This window comes from Triturus cristatus, chromosome 3_2 (genome assembly GCF_964204655.1).
Source record: "Triturus cristatus chromosome 3_2, aTriCri1.1, whole genome shotgun sequence".
Lineage (NCBI taxonomy): Eukaryota > Metazoa > Chordata > Amphibia > Caudata > Salamandridae > Triturus > Triturus cristatus.
The window spans coordinates 32210214-32236600 of record NC_140584.1 but is presented as its reverse complement, the minus strand read 5'-3'; the positions used below and the strand labels follow the sequence as shown (position 1 = coordinate 32236600).

At 44.1% G+C, this 26387-nt stretch overlaps 1 protein-coding gene across 10 annotated transcripts in view; it reads right to left on the bottom strand.

Annotated features, from left to right (window-relative positions):
* APLP2 (amyloid beta precursor like protein 2) overlaps positions 1 to 26387 on the bottom strand; it is a 697478-nt gene that overhangs the window by 107407 nt on the left and 563684 nt on the right. For all 10 annotated transcript variants that reach the window (XM_085647208.1, XM_085647210.1, XM_085647209.1 and 7 more), the window contains 2 exons: positions 7538 to 7637; positions 1877 to 2050 (listed from right to left, as the gene is read on the bottom strand). In XM_085647208.1, the coding sequence (XP_085503334.1) occupies positions 1877 to 2050; positions 7538 to 7637 (274 nt within the window). The remainder of the gene's footprint in view (positions 1 to 1876; positions 2051 to 7537; positions 7638 to 26387) is intronic.

Genomic DNA, 26387 nt, shown 5'->3' with positions numbered 1-26387 from the left:
TGGCATCAGCAATGATTTATTAAGACAAAGGTGTTTGATGCCAAACACCATGGGTTTCATTGAAGCCATCACATAAGCTGGGAAACTTGTAATGACAGTGCTCAGTGCATACACTTAAGATGGCTTCCCTGTTCACATATACTATCTAGTAATTGAACTAGACCGCACAAGGGCATAGCTGCTCATGCAGATATGACTGCACATGTAATATAATGCACCCTGCCTTAGGGCTGTAAGGCCTGCTGTAGGGGTGACTTACATGTATTTAATACAGTGTCTGGGGGCATGGCGCATGCTGTGTTTTCACTTTTGTCTGCACCACTTCACAGAGCCTGCAATGGCAGTCTGCAGGAGTTTGGTAATGGGTCCCTTAGGGTGGTACAATACAAGCTGCAGGCCTTAGGGACCCTCTTTAGCACCCATGTCCTAGGTACCATGCATACCACTTACTAGGGACTTACAGAGGTGCCAAAGGTCTTGTTAATTTCAGAACAATTGCACAGTTATCTTGTTTTTAGGGAAAAACACTGGGACTGGGGACCTGGTCATCAGGAATCCGTGCACTTTGGTCAAAGTTGTATCAAATACCAGGCAAAAAATGGGGGTGACCATGTCAAAAGGGGGCACGTTACTACACAACCAACCCTCCCCAAACAAAAGAGGATGCGACTAACCTTTCCCAAGAGAGTCTTCAATGTCTAAGTGGAATAACCTGGAAAGACCATCTACATTGGCATGGTCAGTCCCAGGTCGGTGCTCCACTGTGAAGTCCATTCCCAGTTGGGAAAACAACCACCTCAACAGTTGGGGTTTTCACCTTTCATTTGCATCAGACATCTGAGAGGCATGCGGTCAGTTTGTACAAGGAGGTGAGGACCAAATAGGTATGGTCTCAGCTTCTTCAGGGACCAAACCACAGCAATGGCTTCCCACTCAATAGCACTTCCAACGCTGCTCCCTGGGGAGTACCCTCCTGCTAAGGAAAGCAACAGGCTGGTTATGGCCATCATCCTTAGTCTGAAATTGCCTCCTTCACGGTGTCAAAAGCCTTTTGCCAGCTCACTGTCCAGTTTACCTTTTTTGGTTGCTTCTTGGAGGCAAGTTCTGTGAGGGGACCACAATGGTACTATATCCCGTCTAACATCTATTCAACTACATCTCAAAACTGATGGCAAAGTGTAATCCGACACCGGGGATAAAAAATGTTTTTGTTGCATAAGGGACACCGTTGTCCATCTGGCCTCGAAATTCTGGAACACCTTACCGTAGGACCTGCGTAAATGCTTCAATCTTCTCCGCTTTAGGAAACTCCTGAAAACGGCATTATTCAGAGCTTAACCCTGTCTGCCCATGTTCGTCTGACTTTCCCGCTACGATAGCGTGGAGACATCCCTATGGGGGTGTTTCCTGAGCTCTACAAATCCCATACATACATACATACACACACACACAACAATAACCAAACTCTATGATTAAGTTGCTCACTGAAAATTGACAAATGCTCTTAACACGTATCCAATCTGCAGCTACCCTCTTCAAATTAGGGAAAGCTCAAAATGGTGCAATTTCTTTGACAGATGGGCAACATAAGGTCATATGTAATTAGCATTTGAAAAATATAACCTGTACCTTGCTATGCCTTCTAGAACCAATGCCTACATAGGCTATAACTGCTCTGATCTATAAATGGGTACTCTTAATAGCAATTTTTCTTCTATCTTTGGATAAAGGTAAAATGACCTGTAATAAAAACGTACAAAAAAATTAAAATGGTGAAACCACCCACTGAGACCCATTTTCGCCTTGTCTCAGGGGGCTCTTAGCAATGAGTAGGAGCGCTTCCCCATTAATGCGCAGTTGTGCTGTGCACACTTACCTTCTGGTTCCACCAAGGTGGTGTAAGATTTCACCTGGAACGGACGGAAGCTCTTATCTTCAGGCCGGGGTAGCTCTTCGCTTTCTTCCGAGCTCACCTGGACGTCTACTGGTGACTCGACGATGGAGGAGATGAACTGGTCTACATCTGTATGCTGCTCCTGTAGCAGCTCATCTGGAGGGTAGGAGATCATTTAGAATAATAAACATTTAATTTCAATTTTGTCTTCCAGAGAGCATAGCTATTTTCTCCATGTGCTTGCAATTTATTCTGTTGTGTAAAGGTTAACCAAGATGCAAAGCAACTGCACTAAAAACCACTCAATACCACTTTAGTTCCATTTTAGTAAGGATGAAGTTTTTAAGGTCTTCTGGCCACTATATAGTCCAATAACACAGACTTGCCTTTCTTATGTAGGAGGCAATTCAATTTAGGGTGCGAATGCTTAGGGGCTCTCTCAAAGTCATAAATGGAACATGATCAGAAAATGAGCTTGAAGTCATTGGAAGTTGATACCAAACACCTTGTCTAGATGCAGCTTCTATCCCAATAAATCAAAGAAACCTGTATTGGGGTCTTAAAGGAATATCAGGATTTTATAGTGACTGAAAAATAGAACAAAAGAGTTAGCTAGCGTATTTTTAAGTAATAACCTAACATGGATAGATGAACATCTACAGAAAGAGTTTTACTCATTTGTGAGGGATTTAAGGCTGAAAGGCTAGTGATGAGGATTTCAGACATTCTACAAAAGATACTCACCACTAAATCTGGTGGATAACAGAGAAAAATAGTTTAACTAAAGAAATGCCACTTCATATCTGTAAAACGATATAACTATAGAATCCTCGCCTAGAGAATATCTGCCCGGCACCAGAATGCATCGTGAATTTTTCACAGCAGTGCTCCCACGCACCCTGGGTGGGGAGGGGGGGGGGGGGTTGGGGAGGGGAGAGAGCATACAAGCATCATCCCTTCACAGCAATGTCAGTTTCTTTTAGAATGAATCTTTCAGCACCGACACTGGGCACAAACAATCTGAGGTACCAGACTGCAGATCTCCAAATTGGGGATAAGATGGTAAAATGAGGCAACTCCTCAGAAAGGGGAGGTGAGTGTGCAGTGAGGAATCTGGAGTTAGATACAATATCCACCTTAGCGATAAAGCTCTGTTAGGCAACGAACATGGAGCTCGATTGGTAAATTTCAGAAACTGATATCACAAAAAAATAAATCTAACAATGGAGCCAGTGCCCATGCACATTGCCAGTTAAGGAAAGAGTCACTATACCTTGACTTGATGGCAGGAGTATGCAGAGCATATGTATCCCCAGCCACATAAGCCACAAACAGTGTTACAAAACATAAGTAACTTGTTCTTCTGATGGATACTTTTAACTGTAAATTCCATACCTGCAGAATAGATACCAAAGCAGTACCCCTCCCTCCCCCCATCCCAGATGGAGGGTGGTAGAGTGGATACAGACCATAAACTCCTGCGGAACCGAAAGGGCAAAGTGCCCTTCATGTCACAACTGGCTGTTAAGGCAGTAGGGTTTCACAAACGCTTGCACCAACGCCCATGTCACGGCCTGACAGATACCAGGCACATGGACTCTGCATGCAAACTCAGTAGTAGCAAAAGCAGCACTGATTCTGTTGGAGAATGCACTCATTCCTTCTAGAGGTAGCTTCTTAGTCAAAGCAAGTTTTAATGCGGAGGACTATCCACCATGACAGAGTGCTTTTCTGCACTGCCTTACCTTTCTTTGCCCGAAGGAACCCCACAACGGCTCTTTTGAGGACCCGTTTGGGAGGGGGCATGTGTGTCAAACCTTTAATAAAATGCATTACAATAGGCAATTTTAACTAGGAAGGTTGGTCCGGTAAACATGAGAAGGCTGGACGACCAGAAAAATACCCTTTAAGAGTGTCCACTGCAAAGCTTTGCTAGGCAAGAGACTAAACAAAAAGTAAAACATCCGACAATTTGGCTTGCAAGGGGCCTCTGTTGCGGATTCCACACCAGGCAACAAACTTGTCCCCGGCCCCAGCATAGATCGACTTAGTAGAAGGACATCTGGATGGGAGGATGACATGCACAACCTCTGGTGGTGATTCAAAGGCAGTTAGTTGGCGCTGCTCACTATCAATGCATGAAAGTGAAGATGGCACAGGTTCTGGTGAAAAACGCTGACCTACAGCTGTGACAGAAGATCCTCCCGCAGCAGTACCCTTATAAGAGGACAAATCCTCCTCCCCCGAAGTTCCAGATACTAAACTCTTGGCCCAATCTGAAGCATGACCTCTGCCTAGTCATTCCTGTTCTTCAGAACAAGTGCAAGAGACAAAGTGGCAAAAAAGGCATACACGAGTCCCGTGTTACACTCCAGTCTGAATGCATCTTCTTGAGAGAGCATTAAGGGGAACTTCAATGTGCAGAATGCTTGACACTACACGTTCAACTGTGGCAAAAAGTTCAAGCCAGGGCTCTTCCCACTCATGGAAGATTTTCTGTGTCACCTCAGGTTGAAAGTAACATTCGTGATCAACCAGGGGTCGCTGACTGAGCTTATATACCTTTGTGTTCAAAGATCCCACCAGGTGTTTCACAATCAGCGCAATGCCCCAACAGTCAAGCCAACTCCAGAGGTGCAGTGCCTATTTATGCAGGACCCAAAAAACAAATCTGCCCTGCTTGTTGCAGTACTGCACAGTGGTGGTGGTGTCCATGAAAACCTGCACCAGCCTTCCCTTGATGGATGGCAGAAAAGCCTTTAATGCTTAACAGATGGCCTATAACTCCAACAGATTTATGTGGAGCCAGATTTCCATCAGAGCCTCTGTTCTCTTCCTCTAACCGGTCTCTGCCCAAACCTAGTAAGTTTCCATCACCATTAACTCTGGGTGGGGAAAGGAGAGGCCTGTGGCTGGTCAGGTTGTGATCCAGCAGCCACCACTGCAGATCTTTTGCAGTTTCTTCCGAAATCTGGATTACATCCAACAAGTTTCCTTGGTGCTGGGCTTCCTAAGAAATCAGATCCTACTGCAGAGCCCGCATATGCTGCTAATCAATGGGGGCAAGTAGGAAGCAGGAGGCCAACAGTCCAAGCAGTTTCAGAGCGATTCTCAACAGAAACCATTAGAGTCTAATACATTGAGATCATACCCCAAATAGTCCTGCACTCCTTGCGGTGTAGGAAAGTTCATTAACAGCACAGTGTCCAGAATGACAACAATAAAGGGGAGCCTCTGCGAAAGAGTCTGGTGTGACTGTGTAGGAAACTGGCTCTGTATATGGTATACCACTAAGCGGTTATCCAGTGCACAGAGTCCAGACATTCTGCCAGAAGTGTACAGGGCTCAATGTAAACTCAAAAGTGCTCAATTTGTGGTAGTGTGGGCAAGCAGCCTGAGGCCTAACACAAAGAAGTGTAACACATTAGTTGTGCACACAATGACCAATAAATGGCCCAGATCTTTGCAAACAGGTAAGTACGTTTTTAAATAGAAACACTTTTCTGTTTCAAAAGTGGGCAAAGTTCAGTTAAGGACAAACACTGCATCACCAGCGTCACAAGGGCGGACTGTGTGCAGAGGTCAAAGTTGCAGATCAGGCCCAATGGAGACTGGGGGTGCTTGAAGACACACTGCTTGCAGGCAAGTAGCAGGTTGCAGGGCTCAAGCTTCGGAGGTTAAAGCAAGCACAAGGAGGGCCACAAGGTAGCACCAAACAGGCACCACCAACGGCACAGAGGCGTCCGGGTGCAGGTTGCAAACACGATGCCAGGCGCTGAATGCAAGTGAATGGAGAGACTTGGATTCGAAAACAGGCTGCAAGTGTTGAACCGGAGGCTTCAAGAGGAAAACCAGAGACAGCAGAGATAAGTTGGGATGATGCAGGTCCCAGGGCACCATCAGTCGAGCTCCTTAAGGCCCAAGCGCATCGGAATCAAGGGGTGTCCTTTAACGTCTGGTCTCTCTTACTGGAGCCAGTTAGGGTCGGGAGGGGCCTTCGGATTCATACTGCAAGGGCAGTCGTGGAGTCCAGGAGAGGTCAGCCAACGCTGGACTTGGACTCAGGATTGCTGGGGAACTTTTTCTGGATTGGTGGGCCACTTGGACACAGGTCGGTGGAGACGGGTGCAGAGTGGTCAAAGATTGTGGATCCGGAGGGCACCGGAGTACTTTTAGTTGCTTACTTGTGGACAGAGTCGCTGAACTCTGGAGTTTTGGCCTTCTTCAAAGGTAGGCAGAGGGAGGTCGCTGACTAAAGGATAGGCATAATTTCTCAGCAGGATCTTTGTGGGCTGCAGCTCCGTGGGTGTCGACAGTCTTGTCTGCACGGTGTCTTTCATTTCTCGCACCTCAACTCTGTCCTTCTCATTTTTCTTCTTCCTCCACTTTTCCTTTTAAATAACCTATGTTGTAACATTGCCTATGTAGAGCCCTGAGGAAGCCCCAGGCCCGATGGCCTGTTAGGTGGCGAAACACGTGTTGGCTGTGCCATCTCTCTCCTTTTTCCTACTTGATGAATAAAGCACGAATACATGACTAATTTCATCGGATCTATCTACATTGATTTCATCCTAAGAAACTCAAAACTTAAACTCTTGCCCAGATACACCTTTCAAGGAGCAGAGGACGGGTCAGTCAACAATAAACCGCCCAGAAGCCCCCGCAGATCCTTGGGGCCCAAAGGAGCGCTAAGATGAGCTGGAAGAGTGCCTAAAATATGCAGCAAGGCCTCCTTGAAGACATCAACCTGCTGCATTGTTGACGGCCATGGAGTCAGGGCATAACGTGATCAGTTGTGGAATAGGCTCTAGAGTGCAAGATCAGTTTGCACCTTGATGCTCTCCTGACATCTCTTTGGACAGTGTGGTGTAATGGGGCTGAGTTCAGCTTCAATTTCTTGCGTTTCTTCTTTGACTTGGACTTACTGAAGACCTCAACAGTATAGACCTTTCGTGGGAACTCTTAGAGAGGAGGAACCAGTATGCACCCTCGCCTTACAGTGGAACTTATGCGAGGTCTGAGACTTCTTTGGTGTTTGGCAATGTACTCTTCGCATCAGGGACTCAGACCATCTTCGGGAGCATGAGGTCACAATATTCACATATCTTGGAGACCAAACACCAGACAGACCTCATGCAGTCCATTACCGACATGTTTCATATAGTTTGAACACTGTAGTCTTCTGTAGGGGCATTTTATCCTTGCACACTGGAAAAGAATTTCAAAAGAATTTGTCAACTGATTCACACACCGGAAAGAAAGAAACTGACATCGTAACATAGGGGGTGACAATTGACTGCGGCTTTTCTCCGTCACATCCAGCACAGAACATCAATACCGAGCCGCATAGTGCCACTTAGGGGCCCGGGAACATTGCTGTGAATATTTCTAGATCAAGTCTGGTACCTGGGTCGATATTCTACAGGTGAGGAATCTGAGGGTGTAAGAGTCCATTAGAAATCAAAAACAGTACTAAGAAATGAAAAAACAATATTTCACATAGCAATTGCCACAATGGGTTCCAAAATTTTACATTCTGAATTCCAAGGTCGTATTTCATCCTTCACGATGCACATCAACCCAACCATTCAACAAGCATGGCTTTCCAAACGGCACAAAAAAAGTCATCATTAAAATGCTCACCAATATCTTCTTGGATCTCTTGCACTACATAAGGAATCTTGTACAACTGTGAAAGACTTTGATTTATCCTCTCTTCAATCACATGGAGGTGTGTCATTACCTAACAGAGAACAAAAGACAAAGGTTGGTTTGGGGTCAGGTTACAAAAATTCATTCAGTGACGACAACACTATGCAACACTTAAACAAAGCTTGAGGATGATCACAATGCAGTTTAATACTACACAAATCTGAGGATTAAAAACCACGTTCTAAACTCAGCACTCTCATAGTGGTTCTTGAATGATCCATTTCTGGACATCCACCCCACACTGGCCAGCAGCTCAGATCTGACCAGATAGTCACATTAATGTCACTGGCTGCGCTTTACAGGCATATCTCCATGCTGCACTGAGCGAGCACTGTAGGCTATTCAGAGAAATTATCCCCATTCACCTAGAAGAGCTTCAAACTGACGGAAACCATAGCAGAGAAATGTGGTCACCAACTGTTTTAAAGTAAGAAGGGACAAAGGATTTGTGTGACAAAATCTCAATGTCTACCAAAGCAGAAGAGTATTATTCTGCAGCCTTACTACATAGGTATACTGCCAAAGGACACTGTATAAACGTGCTTCCTTACTTTCAAGAATACTTCTGTGGGGGCACAAAAGGGGGTGATTAGTGGTATGTGATCCACATAACATAGAACATTTCACAAAAATTCAATAAACCAAACAGCAAAATGTCGGTTTATAAACGGAGTAGTATGGCATTCTTGTTCCACTCCAATCCTTTTTACATATGTCCCTGCTAGAAAAATGAAGATTCCAGACAAAAACTGTACTGCAGCGTGAGATCTGATACAATGAGATTAAACATTGCAGTCATAAGACCTCTGCTTTACAGAACCTCATTAAATAAACACACAATTATTTCTAAGAGGATCCTGTTGCCAAATTGATCGTGTAAATAAGAAACAAAAATAAAGTGAGTGAAAGGATTACACAGCCAATTTGAAAACCCGCAAAAAAATACACACACGTGCCATATTCATTGGTTTTAAAAATCAAGAAGCGGAGGAGATAATAGTATTTGGGGTGTGACCACTAGAGTTTCAGCGTTAAACAATCAAAAGCAAGTGGGGTCCGAAAATGCCTTATTTTTCTAGGAGCCTCCAAGAGTAAGAGACTGTCAGCTACTAGATTCCACGAGTAGCATGCTTCATCATCTGTGTGAGAAAGTGCCATCTTTCTTGCATGGTATGCCCCCACTTTTTGCTGAATTACTGAATGTACTTTGACTGAGTGTGCCAATCAGGTGCCCAGGGCCTATGTTCCTTCCCTAAAACCTCAATTGGCAAACCCTAGCCACATGTCAGCCCCTGGTAAATGGTTCCTTGGGTACCCAGGGCCTTGTGACCAGGGAAGGCCTCTAAGGGCTGCAGCACTTATTGTGCCACCCTTAGAGGCCCTGTACCCTAACACAAACACACTGCTCTTGCAGGCTGAGTGTCTGGGTACAAGACAAAACACAGAGTCGACATGGCACACCTCCCTGTGTGCCATGCCCACAACCTACACTGCCCTGGCATACATCAGCCACCCCTCTAGCTGGGTACCCTATGCCAGTGGTGTGGGCACAGGAGCATGAGCCCTGTGCCCCTACAGTACCCAGGTCCATTCCTGGGCACTGTAAGTGCAGTGCTGCCATTTAAGAGTACATGGTACTGAGAGCTCGTCAAACACAAACTCCACAGCACCATAATGACAACACTGAAGACTGAGAAGTTTGGTATCAAACTTCTCAGCACATTACACCCGCACTGATGCCAGTATGGGATTTAATGTACAAAACACCACAGAGAGCTTCTTAGTGATGCCCCCTGAAACCTAACCTACAATCCACGTCTGGTCTGAGAGGCTGCCTAGGCTGCCACACAGCAGACGTGTTGCTGGACCCCTGGGTGGAGAGCCCCCGCTCTCCTGGGCCTGCAACAATGCACATCCTGGGCGAGGTGCTAGGTCTCCTCCCCCAGGATGGGCAGGGGGAAGCTTCAAAGGCATGCCGCCTTTGTGAGCTTCTCCAGGCCACTTGCTGTACTAAGCAACTGGCCCCCACCGGTTCTGACCCCCACTCTGGCAGGAAAACTGGCCGGAAACCTCAAGTAAGGACAGAGGATGTACCAGCCTCTGCCAACCCCCACCCCTCAGGGGGAGGCGAGGTGAAGCACATCTCCGGGTTCTCGCCATCTTGAAGATGGGAAGCCCTGCCCAATCAGGACTAGGCTACTGCCCCCCTCCCACAGGAGAGTGGCAGGATAGGGGGTATACCCACCCAAGGGAAGGGACCCATTGGTCCCTGCCCTTTACCTACCTGTAATGCCCCTCAATCTAGTATTTAGGGGGATTCCGAAAAAGCAAAGAAGAGCAAGAAGAAAGGAGACCTGCCGTGCAGCTGCTAAGAAGAGGAAGACACCAACTGCTTTGGCCCCAGCCCTACCGGCCTGTCGACCCTCGAACCTGCTGAATCCCAGCACCTCTTGTGGCCAGCAACCTCACAAACCCCGGAGGACCTGGCTACCTTGTGACTCCGAGCACCTGGGACTCCCATGAGCAGTGGCTCTGCTCACAACAAGTTTCTAACCCCTGGCATTAGCCCGGAACCGCGAACCCTGCACACTCTGCACCAGCCAAGCCTGGCCTGTGCCGGAGTGAACAAAGACCCCGAGGACGTCCCCCCAGCGACTGTGACCCCGAATCCGGCACACAAGGACTCACCTCGATGCTCCGGACGACGCCTGCAGCCTCGAAACCAGGTACCCCCCCCCCCCCCAACCGCAATCAACATGGGTTAGATTTTCTGACACCAAAAGGCACCCCTGAACCCGGCGCCCCCCTGTGCCAAACTCCTGGGCACCTACCTATCCTCCAACTACCCAACTTACCTCTCGAAGTGGTGGTGGCACCTGAAGAATCTTCGTCCCCGAGCTTGCAGCCTTTGTTCATCTTGGAGCTTTCCCATTGAAATCCATTGAGCGCGCGAAGGCTCAAAAGCACCCTGCACCCAGCCGCCCGAGTGGCCCTGGCAGCGTAACTTCTACTCTTACCTACTTCGCCATTTGCCCTGAGCAAGTGACCAGGAGCCCAGCTCCCACAGCCGCGTGGCCTGCTAGTCAGCAGCCACCAACCAAGGCCCCCCTGCCTCCCATAGGATAACTTTGGGCCTAACTCACTCTGCACCTGGCTGCCCCTGTGCCGCTGAGGGTGTAACCACTGTACTTACCTGACCCTGGGAGACCCCAGAGTCGGTGCCCAGAACCTTAACTCTGCCAGTCGAGTACTTACCCAAAAGCCGATAACCTAATTTTCTTCCATAGGGTAACATTGACTGGTTTCTTCTGAAATTTCTTTTAAGTGTGGAGTTTCTAAAACTTAAAATATTCACCTAAAATCACCCGAGTAACGAAAACGAAAATACTCACCTGCTATTAGGAGAGATCCCAGTGCTGGATCTTGGTGCCCAGCACTGACCCTGAAAAGTACTCACAACCGTACTTGCCATTAACCCAATTTTCTTCCATAGGAAATCATTGACTGTTTTTCTGTGAAATTTCTTGTCGATTTTTGCAAACTACAAATATTCTTTAAAAATCGTACCAACTGTGAAAAACTTACCTGTTTTAGATAGAGGTCCCAATACTGAACCTAGGAGCCCAGTACTAGATTACAAAAGTAACGAGAACATACTATACCCGCAACTTGAATTTTCTCCCATAGGGAACCATTGACTGCTTTTCTATGAAATTTCTTCTGTCAACTTTTAAAATAGCAAAATATTGCCTAAAAATCACAACAGTAACTAATTCGACTTTAATCACTTGTTTCTAAGAACCGTCCCAGGACTGAATCTAGGATCCAGTCCTGGAGTTAGAAAAGTAATCCTGAAAGTAATCTATTGCAAATAACTTAAAACTTCCATTGAGCTCAATGTATTATTGTGTTTGAAATTGTGTTGCCTATTGTAACAACCTGTAACTATTACTTACAAAAGTCAATTCCATATTGCAAAAGTATTTAATTAAAGCATCTCATTCTGAGAAAGTATATTTTAATACCAATTGTTGGTTCTAAAATAAAACAACCATATATTTTTTATATAAACCATTGGCCTAGAGTTCAGTTCTTGAGTGTGTGTGACCATTTGCTGACTGAGTGTGTACAACAAATGCTTTACACAGTCCTCCGATACTGCCTTACTGCTCGACCAAGCTACCACTTTAGAGAGTAAGGTTATATCTAACTTTAACCTCTGCTAAACCTCTGGGGACTGTGGCCTCTGTACACACTGTACCTATTTGGGATCAGTATATACAGAGCCACTTTCTCACAATCGGGTCGACACTCAAGACACCTAGTGTGACTGAGCAGGCCCAACCTCCCTGGGGTGGCAGCTCTTCTGAATGAAATTATCAGTAGGGTATTTAGAATTCCCTTAAATTCTATTGATCTATTCTGTTTCCAGAAATTTGGCTAAGATTAAAAACAAAAAGGGATGTAGATTAGGGACAGGTCAATGTTCCCTCACATCTTCAAACTGTTGTGCCTGACATGTTTCAGCCAACTTGGTCCAAACCAGGTCTTGTGACCAGGTCCTGAGGAAAGCCACAAGACTCTGTTTGGGCCAAGGTGGCTGAAACAAGTGAACAGCGACAGTTTGGAGATGTAAGGGACCATTGACATATCCCTAAACTACATTCCTTTTTGTTTTTAATCTTACCCAAATTCCTGTAAAGAGAATACATCAAGCAGATAGCTTTAGGCAATTTTAAATACCCCACACAGACGCCACTTACAGTTTGATTTAGAAGTGCTCCCTTCCCAGTGACCTTAAGCCCTCTTCGTCTCACAAGGTGTATAGAGTGTCAACCTGATGATGAAGCATGCCACTAGTGAGTTCCAGTGGGTGAAGGTCTCTTGAAAAAAACTCTTAGGGACTCCTGGTTATATTCATTGATTTACCTTGTGTAAACAAAGTTCTTCACCTATAGAGGTGAGCATTGACTATGAGAATCCTAAACCATTAGACTAGAACAGATTTGTTTTTATCATTTTAAGAGTTGTAACATAAACCTAAGAATTGCAATGCTTCTGTGCTTTGATCCCAGAACAAACAAAAAATCCTCCACGTATAAGACTTTGCATAGAGTGCTTAGCTGATAAAGAAGCTTTGAGTAGAAGCCAGAAGGAAAGAAGACTAACATAAAAACTAAAACGTCAGTCGGTAGAGGTCATCAACTGGTAAGATGCAAACTATACAACAACAACAAAAACTCAAGACGAAAGGGTAATAACCTTTAAACATTTAACTGATGCAACTTGTAAATGGTGGAAATCATCACTGCTCTGGAAAATGCTTATACTTTGAGGTCATAAAGAAACTTTTGAGCATTTTCTTTTACCATGCCCACTGTACAGCCGTTGTAGAAAATATTGATTGAAACCATTAAGGGTCAAAGTAGATCACTGTAGAATGACTGAGTAGTGCATGTCAACGTGGCAATAGTTACTGTGTCAAAATACACAGCCAGGGCTTGAAATTACAGGTCAATATATTAAAGTGTGACAGGTAAAGAGTATTAAAGCAATAGACACTTCGTTGGAACCCACACAATCATGAGTATTTTGCCATGTTGCCATTGATTACTACTACTTTATTATTTTTAAGGCGATTTAGATGGTTTTCTAAAATAGTCTTTTTTGCTACATATGGAAATGTTATTCTGCAAGCACGTATGGACTGTTTTAAACGGATTGTCTTCACATTCAAAGGATTTTCTTAAACCCAATAAATGTATCTGAAATGTGAAATTATTTCCATTTGAATAAGCATTACCCACATGTATGTGTTCTTGCTTCTCATTTCCTTCAAAATTTTACATTTGGACGCAAGGCTGCTAAATTAAACAATGCTTGTTTGTGGTGCAAGCCTGGTGCAGTTGCTACATCCAAGAGTGGGTGTGTGGCTTACATACCTTTACAGAGAATAAGAATGTAGTAAGGCAGGCTGAAATGTGAACTGTATGAAGTGCACAACAGCAGTTGGGGAAAACTTAGGAGCACCGAGTCAGAATGCTCTATGTTTAAAAGTGGGTAAATTTATCCAGGATGGAAAGAAAATGGCTGGTATATGAATGCAGTAACAAGATGTTTGCTTACTGAAAGAGTAGCCTTAAAATTGACGTAGCAAAGGATTACTTTGTATATGGTTTAATTGAAACTGAAAATGAAATACTACTTTCGGATGAGTACATGTTAAGGAAGGACCTCTGGGTGAATTTTTAGATTGATGGACTTTCTGGTTACAGTGTGATCTGTAGCCTCCCTGGGCTACAAAGAAACACATGTTGTGCTTTTCTAGCATGTCTGGCATTATATGAGGAAACAGAAAAAGAAGATTGTCCAAAGCTCTAGATTTGCCTAGCAAAGTTCAAGTCGAAGAGCACAAGATGCCTTCAAATGTTGTAAAGTGAAGGACAATGTGAGAGAAAACTCAAAGAGAATCGCTGCATTAAAGAGACTCACACCCACATTTTTCTGTGCTGGTTATCAAATTTCGACCCAGCCTTTACCAGCCATGTTCTACAGTACGAAAAAAAAGCAAGGATAGTGAAACTGGGTTATCAGTTGTGAAGGATGGGAGTTCTTCACAAGTAATAGGTCCGCCTATGTATAATTTCGGAGAACCAAGTACCCCGTTGTAACACTTGACTCATTTTAGCTGCAGAGCAAAACCTACTCAGGGGAGGTGGTGTGGGCTAGCATTACCTATTAGGTGGCATGCAATAACTCTCAAATTATTGTCCAGTCAGTACTTTAAAAAGTACTTTTTGAACACATTCAAATACAAATATATATATATATATATATATATATATATATATATCTATATATATATATCTATATATTCCCATAGTTTTACTCCCTTGCTTGGAGGCGCACTCAGGAAACAAGCAGGACCCCATCTTTTGTTGCAGAGTCCTTTATTTTCAGCAAACCGGCATTCTTTTAAAACCAATATAGATGCCCTACGCGTTTCAGTGCTGCTTGCACCTTGTTCACGGGCTGGTGTGCTATTTCCTGGCAGATTCTCGAGGGCGCCAGGTCAGCTCCTTTAAATATCAGTTGCTCGCCCCCTGGTGGGCTTGCTTCGGTGCAAAACTATTAAGAGGCATTATGGAGCTTGAAGTCTTCCTTCATATACCGACGCCCTGCCGTGATAGCTGCCATCAATAGTCCTTCATTTTAATCCTTTTTATTACCCTCCAGTGGGTTGTTTATGAAGAATCCAGTTTTCCATTCACGCTGTTTAAACTTGATCCTCTGCTAAGTGCTGAGACTCCGGTGCCTCGCAGCAGTCCATGTTTCTTTAATGGCGGTGCAGTCTCCACGACCGAGAACTGGCCGTAATATGTATTCCCATAGTTTTACTCCCTTGCTTGGAGGCGCACTCAGGAAACAAGCAGGACCCCATCTTTTGTTGCAGAGTCCTTTATTTTCAGCAAACCGGCATTCTTTTAAAACCAATATAGATGCCCTACGCGTTTCAGTGCTGCTTGCACCTTGTTCACGGGCTGGTGTGCTATTTCCTGGCAGATTCTCGAGGGCGCCAGGTCAGCTCCTTTAAATATCAGTTGCTCGCCCCCTGGTGGGCTTGCTTCGGTGCAAAACTATTAAGAGGCATTATGGAGCTTGAAGTCTTCCTTCATATACCGACGCCCTGCCGTGATAGCTGCCATCAATAGTCCTTCATTTTAATCCTTTTTATTACCCTCCAGTGGGTTGTTTATGAAGAATCCAGTTTTCCATTCACGCTGTTTAAACTTGATCCTCTGCTAAGTGCTGAGACTCCGGTGCCTCGCAGCAGTCCATGTTTCTTTAATGGCTAGGGGGTCAGGAACTCTCTACCCTGCCCCCTTTTCACGTTCGCCACCTCTCTTTTTCACTGTCGCACCAAAAACAAACAAAATGGCGGAAGACACTTCCTGATTTCGACCGATTCGAACGTTGACTGACATGTAACCACCAATCAGAATTACGCTCGCGCAAGATAGGGTGCGCGCACGGTGCGCGCCTATAGATATTTATGTACTTTTAACTGCAATTTTCTCAGGAAATACTGAACAGATTGACTCCATATATGCAAAAGGCACATGCCTGACCTGAGGACTACCTCTTTGCCAAATTTCAAGTAATTCTGTTCAGCCGTTCGGGCTGTACCTTCGACTAAAGGTCCTATGGGAAAATGCATGGGGAAAACGCGTTTTGGGACCCCCCTTTTTTCTCAGCCCCCGCTTGACGAATCACCCCGAGACTTTCAGGGTAGGAGCTGAGCGGAGCGCCTCATTAATTTTAAAAATTTCGCGAGGATTCGTCAACCGGCGCCAAAGTTATTCAAAATAGAATTTTCAGATTTCCTATGGAAACACGGTCCTAACTATAACTATCTACTGGCGACCGTCAGTGGATTATATATATATATATATATATATATTAACGGAAACTCCACAAGGTTGTATCCTAGAAAAGGAATACTCGCACTCCAAGGCTCGGTCATTCAAAAAAGAATTTATTGGCAACGCGTTTCGAGCAGACGCTCTTCGTCACTAGCCACCATTGAAAATCACTCTTCCACCATTTCTAGTGTTTACAAAAACATAAACAGAGGACTGAATGTTGCTCGTAACCCGAGCATGGCAATAGAAAAGAGACTTTACAAAACACACACAGTTAGAGAGAACAAACATATAGTTCTTTTAACATAAAATGCAAGTGCACGGTTTATACTTTGATAAAGTAAGAGAGTTCACTTATTACTGTGAAAGGTTCAAAAGTCAACATTGTTGCCCAGTGGCATTAACCGATACTAAGTCATTATTCAAGTCAAGTGACCTGAGGCTGTCCTAATATTGAAAACATCAGAGTGAAAAAAACATACTAAATTAAGTATTTACACAAAGTTCTGAACACAGCTTGAAAGGAGGTAGGGGAAACCAAATAGCAGATACCAAATTTCGATCATAACAATTAATCATTGTTAGTTACACAAAATTATATAATAATGTTCCAGCTACATTTATGAAACATCATATATGGACAAAAAGCTCCTCATCCTCATTAAGGCCAAAAGGGTTCTTGGACTCAAGCAAAATGATATATTGTGACTCCAGAATTCTCAAACGTTTCTCACGGTCTCCCCCTCTGGGGTTTGCTGGCACCCTGTCAATTCCAAAAAATGAAAAACAATTAACATCCTTATTGTGATACTTCAGCCAGTGCCTAGCAGTTGAGTAATTCAAGTCCACATTCTTAATCGCTCTAAGGTGTTCAAGAATTCGCTTTTTCACAGGAAAGATCGTGCTCCCAACATATAATTTTGCACATGGGCATTTGATGGCGTACACGCAAAAATCAGAATTATATATATTATCTACTGGCGGTCGCGCACGGTGAAAAACCTTAAAAAAAATAAAAAAATTTAAATAATAAATACATAACTTAGCATTTAAAAAACCGTACAAATTCACTGAAAAAACCATAGGTTTCACACACGTTATAGTTAGGAATTAGCATTTAAAAAACCTTGCAAATTCACTTAAACCATAGGTTTCACACATGTTATAGTTAGCTGGACATTTCCCTCGTAAAAAACCAATGAAATTCCCCCGTTATAGTTAGTAAAGGGAACTATAACTCACGCGACCGCAATCCACTGCTGATGAAGTCAGATATTACATCACTGATGACATATGTGTCTTTCTGTAAAATAAATATTTATTAAATATGTATAGCTAAAGGTTAAAGGAAAGAAAAATGGGTAAATAAGTGAATAAATACAGTGATGTAATATCTGACTTCATCAGCAGCGGATTGCGGTCGCGTGAGTTATAGTTGCCTGCACTAACTATAACGGGGGAATTTCATTGGTTTTTTACGAGGGAAATGTCCAGCTAACTATAACATGTGTGAAACCTATGGTTTTTTAAGTGAATATATATATATATATATATATATATATATGAACAAACACCAGAATTCCCACTATTGTCACCTCCAATTCAAAAAGGCAAAAAATCGGGACACGGACTCCAAGGTAGGTGCGTGGTTTTCTTCTTTTATTTTTTAGGCAAATAGACGCTTCGGCATGGCAGCATGACGCGTTTCGCCCAACAAGTGGGCTTGATCACATCATATATATATATATATATACACACGCACACACACAGGTAGATGGAAATAACTTTGGTGACTCCCTCGTAACACATTTTACTCCTAGTGGGTCCTGAACCTCATAATCACAATAGCCCCCATGTATACGTGATACAACATCACAATATAATGGAGTCATTTTAAATTAGGCAAGCCTACTGGCTTTGTCAAAGGATCACCAAATTAATATTAACAAACTATCAGGCAGGCCTAGTAGAGCATTTGCCGGGAAGCATAGTATTTTTGTGTTAAAGTGTTTATCTACCTCGTCGAGGATCTGTTCCCAGTATGATGCAAGCGCTGGACATTCCCACGGCAGGTGGGTCAGTGTGCCCTCTGACCCGCTGCCTCTCCAGCACCCTGGAGGGGGAGTAAGATACCAATATGTCGGTATCTTGATAGCCATTTCTATGCTAGAGATGTTGCGAGCTGAGTGTCTAGCCCGGTAAAAAATGGCCCCCCCATTCCTTCAGTGATAGTGTCCGCCCCAGCTCTGCCTCCCAGCGCCTCTAGCCTGTGGATTTAATCAACTGTCCCGGGGGCCGAAAGATATGATAAAAGCTCCATGATGAGACTGTTTGGTGAGTAACCATTTCTCGTAAGGGGTGAGCAATCTCTCTGCCCGTTGGCACGTCGGGGGCTGCATCACCTCGTGGTGTATGATGGTAGTGATGTCGCTCAGTTTCACATCATATTTGAATATGAATATTATTTTATTTGATGTGGCTAACCTTGGTTGTCTCTCAATTTGAGATTTCCAAGTGAACCTTAGTTTTTTTTATATAGCTGTATAGACTGTAAAGCAGTACACCCACAACCAGTGACTAGTGCTTGGGTGATGCAGATGTATGGAACAAAGTCTTTAGGACTGTCTGGCAAACCACAGCCTGCTGAAGAATGAAGATATCCATACACTAGTGCTTGCTGAATGTGTGTGGGGTTGACCAGGTGGCTGCCTTATACATGTCAGCCTGCTGGATATTATCAAGAAAGGCAATGGTTGCTGCTGTCTTGCATGTAGAGTGTGTCCTGAGCTTAACTTTATAGTAGCATGTCTGGATGCATTGGACCATCCATCTGGCAATCCCAACCATAAGAGAAACAGGATGACCTTTGTGGGGTGTTGCAAAGGCTACAAACAATTGAACAGACCTACGAAAGGGCTTGGACATGCCAATGCATTACATGAGTGTGCGCTTAACATCCAGGGTTCTCTCCGCTACAAGTCTTGGCTAAGGAAAAAAGACTGGCAGCTTTATCATTCGTTGAGCGGGAAAGGAAAACCACTTGGATATAAACTTTAGGTTAGTTCCAAGAACAGCCCTGCCCCTCTAAACAAGAATGGAGGGTTCTTGGAGTGAGGGCTGCAACTAAATGAAGCATCTAAGGGAGGTTACTGCTACAAAGCAAGCTATTTTCCAGGCTGGGAACTGCAAGAGGGAAGATTGCGAGGGCTCAAAAAGGGTAGCCCAAGAGCCTGGTTAGAAACACATTGAGGTTCCATGCAGGGGCAGGGAGGACTCTGGGAAGGATGACCCTTTTGAGGCCTTCCATAAAGTATACCCCGACATGCATGTAGGCAGCCATAGCAACTAGAATTAACCTTATATAAGTATAGGAAAAGCCTGCCTTTTGTAGGTGGACAAGATAACAAATGATAGCCTGGTCACTAGGTTTAATAGGGTCCATGTGATCGAAGATGCAATAGTAGATGAGCCTCTTCCATTTAGCAGCCATCACAGGCCTGTGTGGTAGGTATGACAGATTTGTGCAGAATCTTCATGCATTTCTGTAGGAGACAGGTAAGAAAACTCGAAGACCGCAGGCATCAGATTGCTAGATTGAGCTTCCTCAGTCTAGGTGTCTGATCTAGCATTTGTTCCGTGTGAGAAGGGATGGCCTGTTGTGGATGTTCTCATGTGGCCTCGTGTACATCAAGAAGTGACGAGTGTCTGGTCCATGTGGGAGTCACTAGGAGAAGTGTTTGAGATGTTTGCAGCAAATTCTGTAACATATACGGAAGCAGTAGTAGAGAAGGAACAGCACAAGTACAGATGCCTGATCAGTTAATCCATAGTGCATTGCCAATGGACTGTAGGTGTGGGTACTTGGAGGCGAAGGTTGAGCATTTTGCTTTTTAAGGAGTTACAAACAGATCTAACCGCGGGGAGCCCCAGCGCTGAAAAGTACTTGAGTAGGACTTGCAGGTAACATCCCAACTCGTTGACTTGTTGATGTGTCCAGCTGAGCAGGTCTGTCAGGCCATTGCCCACTCCCAGAAGTTATCCCACTATAAAATGTGTGAATTGGCGTAGAGTGCAGTGCCAGGTAGCGCAGAAAGCAGAGGGAGTGTGTGTCACCCTGCTTCGGTCTGTCTATTGACTGCTACTTTGCCCTAAAGGACTTGAAGGGAGGTCCTGTGATTCAGGTGTATGGCTAGCAGGTCAAGGTAGATGATGTGCTTCCCCTCCCCTGTGATGGTGGTGGGGGAGCACACCCCCTGTATTGTCATATGAACGCGATGCGCCTCTCAGTGAGTGAGAGAGACATCCAGGGTGATAGTGTCTTGGGAAACAGGGTTTGAAAGAGTGTTACCTGCAACAGGTTGTTGCTGTTCCACCACAGGGATGGGCACTGGTCTTTACCAACACTAGATCCACACAGTGACCCTACGCGTGTGATCACTGAGCCAAGAGACATTCTTGCAAATGGCAAATGTGAAGCCAGGAGTGAGGCACCATGGCGCTGCAAGAGACCATCAGCCAGGGAGGCCCATGACCATTCTGACTGTTTTGACAATTGGGCTGAAAAAGAGATCGGAGATGATGGAATGCCAACATCCTCTGCTGTCTGGTTCAGGCCTTGCCTGGGACTATGTGGAGTATGGACCTGAAGAAGGATTGGCCGTGCATGGGTCGTAGATGGCAGTAGGTGGCCTTTATAGTAAATCCCAGGCAATGAAGCAAGGAGATCCCAGCTTGGATGAGAACTACACACTGCTTGCTTATGCTCTTGATCAGCCAATCGTCGACATCGAAGACTGCTAGGCACTTTGTGAAGACCCCTGGAGCGGTTGTAAGCCAAAGGAGAAGCACTTTGAATTGGTAATGTTGGCTACTTAACACAAAGTGGAGGTAGCACCGGTGTGTGGGATGTGAAAAAGGCATCCTCCAGGCCCAGGGCAGTTATGTAGCTACCTTATCGAAGCAGAAGGATGACATCATGCAGGTTTGTCATGTGAAAATGTTCCAACAGGATGAATCATTGAGGGGCTTCACAACTAAGATTAGCCAGTAGGAGCAGTCCTTTTTTGGGATGAGGAAGGAGAGAGAGTAGACACCCTTGTGCCGGTGGTGATGGGGCACTCACTTTGCAGCTCCTTTGTGGAGTGCTTGGACCTCTTCCTTTAGAAGGTTGAGATTTGTCTGCTCAGGTTATGTCTGTGAGGTGGGATGTTGGGAGGGGTTGTGAGAAGCTTAAGGCAGTATCTGTGTTGAACCACTGTCAATATCCACCAATCTCATGTGATTTCCTCCTAGCGAGAGGGGAAATCCTCCAATCTCCTCGACAGATGCGCGATCAGGGTGGGGGTGGGCTATGAGGTGGGGCAAGTCAGTGCTTGAAGGTAATGGCTACTTTAAAGAAGCTGCCTCTGCCTTTATTATTGCCCCTGTAGCCACTTCTGCTACACCACTTGCCCATCTGTAATTGGAGAATGCTGGTGCTGCCCGTTGTAAATGGGTGGTGTATTGGACTGGCTGTCATTCAACCCAAGCAATGTCAATCAGGTACAAATCAATAAGGACGCCCAGTAGGGAGCAACACACAAAAATAGCGGAGACAATTTATCTTTAATAAAGCATTAATATGGATACATGTAAAAGCAATAATAGTTGTACTTTGGCAGAATGGTTATATGTATTTATAATGCAACATTGGCAAAATAGAGCAAGAAAGAAACAAGCTGAGATCTCCAACAATCAGTGGGCCAAAGCACAAAAGTAATTTTGTAACTGTGAGCAGCACAGTAAAGTCTAGCCTTCCACCCCTGGTGCTTAACTTATTAGCTTAATGATGGGAGAACAATCACGGAACTATATACGAGTATACTGCATTATGCTATCACACTAATGACGACATACCTCAACAAAATAGTTGCACATGCATTTATAATGTAATGGTGCAAATAAGAGACAGATAATGCAGTAGACCCCTGAAGCCCAAGAGCAATTCTGTAGTGCAGGAGAATATGATTTATCAAGTAACAATAGTCGACTGTACAGTGCTGGCGCACTGACAGTGAAACATACACAACCTTTCAACGAATACGTATCTACATGGACAGTGCAATGCTAGCACTGGGACAATGAAGCACACAGTCTTAAACCAATTGCAATGCAGCTAATTAAAGGGACACTAATAGGAAACCAACAAGTCAGGATAAAGCAATAGGATGAGGCCCTTCATCACCCCCTGGAACTTAACTTTCCACAGTGCCGGCTCCAATCTCTCCAACACCCTCTCTGGGAACGGGACATCTAGGGGGTGGGGAGCAGCTTTAGGCTGACGTCAGATCTGCACGACTCCATCTGTGAGCTTCCACTGAGGCAAGGTCAGCCCCATGTTTATATACTAAAATTTGTGTTACACCACATTTGGTTCCCTTCTCGCATGTTCTGAGCTGTTATCAGTATTTTCCAACTTTGCTCTCTCTGGTACTCATCAATCATCCTCCCAGGCCATTCCTGGGTCAGTATATTCTCAACGGTATGTTTCTCCCACGATCCACCTGGCTGCCCCTGTGTATCATAAACAGAGCTTCTTTGCAGAACGCTGTCTCAATGGAATGTCGAAAACAAGCATAGGAAGCTCAACGAGGCCCGATACCATAAATAAGGCACCTTGGCTGCACTTTTAATTTTGTCTAGTAGAAACAGCAAAACAAGCGTCACAAGATTCTCGGCTAGCGTTGCATGGCACAAGGGTTTTTTTGCATACGTTTTCACTCATCAACACTGCCTAAGCTAGTTAACCCTTTGGCGTCACAATGTCTTCTGCACACTATTCCCCATGTACTACAGGTGATATCCAAAGAGGTAGCCTTGGTGCCTCCTGAATACTGCTTCCTCCAAAAGGACCTCCTCAAAGTCAGAGTTTGAAGTCACCCAACAATTTCACGATATTGGTGTATTTTACCCTGAGGCCCAAATAGGTGTACCCCATCAAAGCGCAGGTTGAGGAGATGCTTTTAAACGTTCAGCTTAAACCACCAGATACTGTGTTAGGGATGACATCTGAGCACGACGTTGGTGTAAATTCCCCAGGAGGCTGTGTCCGTGGCATCAAGGGTGCAATAGATTGTAGAGCTGGAGATGGTCTTGCCATTGGACACCATCTCCTCCCCCTCTTTTCCTGAACACTTCCGAGAGATGCTTCGCCAGCTCCTGTTTTTCATCCAACTGGGCTCTATCATAGCAGGGCAAGAGTCCCACAGAGTTGGCTATATGCCACTGACTAAAGGCCCCCTATGGTCATCCTCTTGTGAGCAGTGTCCAAGTGCTCTCTATCAGGAGGCTGGTCGTCACCTGTGTCTTGAGTAGATGCTCGCTTGCCAGTAAGTTGCATGACCAGAGAGACTGATGGGACATGGTCCCTGCTTTAGACACGGCCACTGGGGGTAGACTTCTACTTCCCCATCCTCAGTGTCACAACCCTGGCTTTCACAGGTTCCTTTAATGTCTATGGATTGGACTTGAGCGTGAACAGAAACTGCATAGTCCACACAGACTTGGTCAGCATCACGACAAGGAAATAGTCTTCCTTATCACGGACATGCATATCCACCTTCTAAAGGTGGCTGCACACTGGATGTCCTTGTGATGGGTTGTGGTGGTGTTGGAGAAAGGTGCCCTGACAGGGTAAGAGTCAAGGTCTGGGTGACATCATAGCTCTCCCAGGGATCATCTGTGAGCCTTGGCTCAAAGCATGCGTTATAGGAGTATGGAGTTACATCTAGTGACTCTGGTGGAGGTGGTGGCGATGATGGACGTGGACCATAAGCAGGACGGCTGGTGTCTCCTCAAGAGTTTACAATTGTTTTAATTTATTGTACAGCTAGTAAAAACCTTTACAAAAGCATAGCTCGTTAATAAAGAAAAGAGCACAAGAAACTTTTTTAAATCATAAAATGAACCACCGAACCCCACATAGATTAAACATTACGAAGAATAGAGTTCGAATCCTCAATATAAATCAAGACAATTTAAGAATTGACATGGAAAATGGTGGCTAACGTGCTGAAACTGACATCTATCATGAACAATATTGGAGGTAGGCTAAGAGCAGTCAAGCTGAGCCTATAATAGATTAAACAATTAGAATGCTAATACTGCCCTAAAACTAAAAGCTCCATATTATTTTGGAGGACACATTTTGAAAGGATGAAACAAAAAGTGTCAAAAAAGTATTTATTCTTTTGTTTGAATTAATCAATATTTAGTAATATAATTTTTAAATTTTGTAAACCTTCCTGTTGCCAAAGCAGCCGGATTTAGAAAAGGAATCACAAAAGAAGAAAAGTTCTTTACACAATATTTACATCACAACGATCATTCGCTCATTGCTAACATACTATAAACAAATCTCATACATTCTGATCCATTCATACAATCACACAGGCTTGTTCATTGAGACACAGAAAGAAAAACGTTTTTTCAATTATAGGACCACAGAAGTGGATTGTTCAAGCGACAAGCTTAACTATAAACAATTCCTAATTATTTAGATATTTGGACTTCTTGTGGTCGTTGTATAAGGTCTACGCGTTTCGAGACCCTTAGATCACTGGGTCTCTCGTCAGGACCTGTAAAGTAAGGAGAAACCTGTATAAGTTTTTTGTGCTGCCCCTATACCTCTCTCTGCGGGCTTTTTAATGAGGAACTTAGAAAATTACCTTGTATCACATGGAGACGGGCGAGTAGTGATAGAAAGTGGTCTAAAAAAAGAAAAAGTGAAACAAAAATGTGTAAAAACATCCATCTGAGTCCAATTATGTTGAGATAAACTTAATTTGAGCAGTGACTTTATGTTGAGGGGAGGGACGTGTATCACTTGACCATAATTGATTACTTTGTGCTTAGAAAGGACAGGAAGGGGACGTGTTGGGCTGGTCCTCAATAAGTAACTGAGGAAAGAACAGAAAAGCTTTCAGTGTTTTAATGCCTTGCATTTTCAAATAGGAAGAGTGTGAATTCACTGGGGGTGAAACAGAAATGTTACCTTTAAAGAGAGCCTCTTGAGGTCATGTCGTTTCTATCCGCTCGGTTGTAGACGCTAATGGTCGTCTTAAATTATCAACCGGAACTGTGGAGAAGCGACACAGGATTTTATTAAAATTGTGCCGATTACGTTCTCACTGGAATCAAAAGTCACCCTACGCCGCATACCTGCATAAATCAGAGTTAGTCCGCACTGATGGGCCGATCGCGTCCGAGTTGGTTAGCCGATTTCTCCGCGCTTAGTGTCTCGATGTGAGTGACGTTTTATGCGTCTGCGTGCTGATTGGTTAGAAAGTTAAACATAGAAAGGAGACTGATTGATGAAGCGCAAGTATCACTGGGGATGACTTGATGTGCGTCTCCATACGTCTTAGTTAAGGTTAAACGTCGAAAGAGGACTAGTGAATAAGGTGCATATATCAATTAAAATGACCTTTTTGAGCGTCTGCAAGCGTTTTGATTGCGAAGAGACAGTGAATTGCTGATGTCAATTACGTTCTGGTATCATTCAGAAATGCAAAAGTATATTGAATAATGAATTACTTCACTGTCTCAGTACATCAAGGTATCAATAGTCTGATTCAATGGTGTTCCATGTTGGAAGGTGGTCCTCGATTAACATGAATTGTTTAAGAAACGTAATTTGGAAGACATGAAGTGTTGTTAAAAGGTCAATAGGCTACAGTAGGAATGAGCTTGTGAAGTCTCCAAATGATATACCGTGGGCCTCTGTTATTTTGCTAGTTTAGGTTATACAGTTCAGAAAGTTCATTCAGACCATTGGTTGCAGAGTTAAATTTGAGAATTAACATAGCTTCTGTCCTTGAAAGTTTCTGTTCGAGATCACCACCTCTTGCATCCCTAGTTACTTTGGCAATAACTGTCCATTTTAGGTCTTTAATTTGGTGGTTGTTAATTCGCCAATGGTTGAGCAATGGGGCTGTTATAACATTATTATTGATTCTGGACTTATGTTGTGACACTCTAATTCTGATTTCTTGACTAGTCTTGCCTATGTACACAAGGTCGCACGGACATCGTATTGCATAAACTACTGATTTACTTCTACAGTTGGTAAAAGATTCGTGTTTCCAATAAATCCGGTTATGTTTAAAAAGATCTCCTTCTATTGTCGAATCACAACAGATGCATGAACCACATTTATGATGACCTTGAATTGGTTGTAATCCTACATAGTCACGGACCGTAGTGGGTAGTGGGGATTTTGTTTGAGTGATACATCCAGATTTTTTAATAGATCTTCCCTAGGGAACCACCAAGCACATTATGTGACAACTTAAAGAAAAGAGGATACCCCAAGAAACTCC